At 46.8% G+C, this 4,021-nt stretch overlaps 1 protein-coding gene across 1 annotated transcript in view; it reads right to left on the bottom strand.

Annotated features, from left to right (window-relative positions):
* Window positions 1–3,266, bottom strand: part of LOC101358032 (liver carboxylesterase 1-like) — a 36,785-nt gene extending 33,519 nt beyond the window's left edge. Inside the window, 1 exon segment of the mRNA XM_023726768.1 lies at window positions 3,215–3,266. Within this exon segment, the coding sequence (XP_023582536.1) occupies window positions 3,215–3,266 (52 nt within the window).
* Between the last annotated feature and the right edge of the window lie 755 nt (window positions 3,267–4,021).

The raw sequence follows: 4,021 nt of genomic DNA, 5'->3' as shown, positions 1-4,021 counted from the left end.
TATGTAGATCCCTTTGGGTTTCTTGCAGTAATGTTTTGTAGTTTTCTTTGTATAGGTCTTTTACATCCCTGGTCAGATTTATTCCTAAGTATTTTATGTTTTTAGGGGCTTCAATAAATTATTTTAAAAAATAAAAACAAATGCAAAAAGGAGCTGCTAGGATTAAATATGACATTTGGTTTCCTCTCTTAGACGTCTCTGGAAACATTTCATCCAGTAGGATCCTGGTGTTGAGCTGCATGCTAGATGAGACGATGAGCAAGATGTGGCCCTGATTCTCAGCAGTTCGGAATCTTGCAGGGAAAGTGAGTCACAGATATACTTGACCCTAAGTGGGAAGAAGGTGGTCAGTGTCCTGGGAGAGGTACCAGTGAGGTGCTACAGGAGTTAGAAGAGGAGCAATGCCTTCTGATTGGTGGTATTGTGGAGGAGGTGGCACTGGAGCTGGGACTGGCAGGAGGGGAGGATTTGAACAAGAGGAGATAGAAGAGGGACTATAAAGCTTTAAAGCAGAGGGAATATGCTGAGGCCCTGAGACAGCAAAATGCAAGGCCTGCCCCAGGTAGGGTGAGTGGCCCACTTGGGCCAGGTGGAATCTACAAGAAGTCGATCACCCTGGAATGGGAGAGGTGCATGTCAAGGAGGGCTTCCAATGCCAGCCTAAGTGCTTGAGCTTTATTCAGTAGAATAATGAGCAGCACAGGACACTTCTGGAATAAGGGATGGTGGCCCAGTAAGCTGGAAGAAGATTCTTCTGGTGGCTCTGAGCGGGATCACCAAGAAGGGAGAGAGGCTGGGGATCAGATTCTTATTTGTTCCAGTTCCATTCTTGTAGAGCAGATGATTGCTACCACTTGAGCTAAAATTCACCTTCCTGCATCTTCCACCGTCAGTCCTTGTTCTACCTGCTCTGGGACCGCACTGAACTAATATATCTGCCTTTCACCTGGCAGGCGGACTTTTAGACACTTAACTGCACCCATCCCTCAAGTCTTCTCTTTTTCCAGCCCCAGTAGCCTTCATGTGTTTAAGCATTTCTTATAGGAAGTTATTTCTAGCTACCTGTCATCCCAGTTGCTTCCCTTTGGATACAGACATAATGTCAACATCTCCTCAAAGCATGGGCCCAGAACAGAAAAGAATGCAGATATGGCCTTATAGAAGAATATCCAATGGTATGGCACCCTCTTCATGCAAATGTAGGTTACAAAACAGTATCCATGTCTGATGCTAGTAACAGTGAATCTCATACTGTGGACATTTAGATTTTCTTTTGTTGTTGTTGCTAATTATTATAAATGACACTGCGATGAACTTCCTTGGATACACATATATCAAAATGTCAATGGCTGATGTCATTACAGGTGACCTTTTTTTGTGTGTGTGTGCTTTCCAAGTTTTCTGCATTGAAAATGGACTCTTTTTTATAATTATAAGGAAAAATATGAAGAAATATAGTAACGTATATAAGGAATTTGGAAGAAGTTTGAGAAGATTTGGCACTTGAGCAGACATGGGGGATATGGAAGGGAAAGGAAGAAGACCAAGTGGCTAGCTTGTGGTGCTGGGTTCTGTTTCAGACACATTTAGCTGAGAAGTCAGTGAGATAACCAGGTGAGAAAGTGCCACAGGAACTGAGCACTTCAAGACCTGAAGGGGGCAGGATGCGGCCACAGGTGCATGAGGCTTCACTGAGGAGGCAGTGTGAGAGGAAAGAGAGAGCTAAGGATAAAGAACAGGGGACCACTACAGCTGAGCCTGAGAGACTCCCTCAGACAGGTGGGAGGGGTCATGGCGGGGTAGTGGGGGGACAGCATCATGGCAGCCAAGGGGGAAGGAGGAAGAGGGGCAGGCCAAGAGGGCAGAGAGCTTCAGAGATGTTGAGGAGAAGAAACTGAGAAGAAACCACTGGACCTGGCCTTTGTTAGCTCAGTGATAACCTTCAAAACGACAAAGTGAGTAGAAGCCAGATTTCCCAGGTCAGAAAGTGGGTGGATGGAGCAAGGGACATAAACAATAATGGTAATAACAGCAGTTACCACATATGTTATATAATTCTAGCTTGTTTAAATTAAGCTTCACAACAGCCCTGCTAGGTAGGTGTTAATATGCCCATTTTACAGATGAGGAGACTGAGAACTTGAAAGCAGCCAGTGTGGACTTTGTAAAGATGGAGACTGGATGCAGTAACCAGCACAAGGAAATGTATCACACTCCAAATTTGGTTCCTTTCTTACCATGCCCTGGCACTCAGTCCCAGCCTCTCACAGTGTCACAACCATCAACTTTTTGCTCCAGAAAGAGAGACAATCCAGGTGGAGCTGGGCTGTCAGCCCACAGATGGCTGGAGCACTGGCCTGGATTCTGGAGTCAGTGATACATCCTAGGGCACGATTGTCCAGCTGACTCTGGGAAGTACCTTCCCTCTCTGCTCCTCAGGTTCTCCACCTCTAAAATGGCACAGATACATTCTGAGGTCCCTGGCTCCACTCCCTTATGTATCAACCCCTTTTTTTGTGCTTCTTCTATATCAGGTGGAGCCCTGGTGGCGCAGTGGTTAAGAGCTCAGCTGCTAACCAAAAGGTCGGCACTTCCAATCCACCAGCCTCTCCTTGGAAACCCTATGGGGCAGTTCTGCTCTGTCCTACAGGGTCGCTATGAGTTGGAATTGATTGGACGGCAAAGGGTTTGGTTTTTGGTTTTCTATATCAGGCACTACCTTAAGTGCTTTGCAAACAATAACCTATTTCATCCTCACAACAGTCCAGTGAGGTAGTTACTATTATAATTCCCATTTTAGAGACGGAGAAACAGAGGCACAGAAAAGTTAAGTAGAACACACAGCTAGTAAGTACTGAGCTGGGATTCAGACCCAGGCACTCTGGCTTCAGTGTTCTTGCTTTTAAAATTTCTGCTAAGCCATTCTGTGAGGTTTGGCCGTATCTGGACTAATAAAAGTCCTCATCTGTCAGGCATGAGGTGAGCTCTACACTGTCCTGGGCCTGGGACTGTGGTCTCAGGGCATTTATCAGTCCCTGCATCATCTCCAGGGTCCAGTGTGGGCTGGGCCGGCTGCTCCAATTGTGAAGGCACGCTCGGTTAACCGAACCGGACTTGTCGCCTTTTCCCTGTATATAACCTAACTCCGTCCACTTCTCCTAAAACAAGTATTTCCAATTGTGTCCTGCAATGTTTGTGTTTCAGAATGACTCACCCCAAACCGTGGCAGCTGCGAGGGAGGTCAGGACCAGAGCGAAGAACCTCATCCTGGAAGGGTTGCGCTCCTGCTGCCTGCGAGGTCTCTGCTCTCCGAGAGGCTGCGCTGGTCCTGCCCTAGGGCCCGAGTTCTGGCCCAGGGCCACCAGATCGCCAAATCGGAATATAACTTAAAAGCTCTCTCTCTTAAGGATCGCTAGGAAGGTGGCTGGGGCGCTTTAAGCCACGCCCACCCAGAATGTACCCTCTTATCTAAGCAGCCTGAACAAACTAATTACAAAAGTCACAAACTTGTCAAACAACTTGTCACATGAAGATTTCCGCTTTCGCTAGACATTAATCTTAGCGCGCTGCGAGTTGCTCAAAGGCGAGCACAAGCGGGCAGAAGCCTGGGCGCAAGGGGAAGCTTTGATCTCGGCAACTCAGAACAAGCTTTAAAATTGTTACAGCAACTCCAAGCCCCACGACTGCTGGATATTTTAGAACAAATCTCTTAGCTACCTTGGGCTTAAATTTCCTAGAGTTCTAGGCTCTCAAGTTTGGAAATTTCATCCGGTTCTCCCTTGTGATGTGTCAATTAACTTTCCAATATTCTTACCAGATGACCCAGCCTTCTACTACATACCCACAGAGTCAGGGAACGGAGTACCTCTAAAGGCAGGGGTCTTTGGACAGACTGTTCTTCCAGTGAAGCATAGCCATCTTCCCCGAGCCTCTGGCTGTAGTCATCCATCCATGCTCTATTCATTCATTGTTCAAACATTTTACTAGGCACCTGGCACTTTGCTAGGTGCTATGGATACAA

This window comes from Trichechus manatus, unplaced genomic scaffold (genome assembly GCF_000243295.1).
Source record: "Trichechus manatus latirostris isolate Lorelei unplaced genomic scaffold, TriManLat1.0 scaffold00014, whole genome shotgun sequence".
In the NCBI taxonomy this organism is placed as follows: domain Eukaryota; kingdom Metazoa; phylum Chordata; class Mammalia; order Sirenia; family Trichechidae; genus Trichechus; species Trichechus manatus.
The sequence above is the reverse complement of the archived record's forward strand: the minus strand, read 5'-3'. Positions and strand labels throughout refer to the sequence as shown.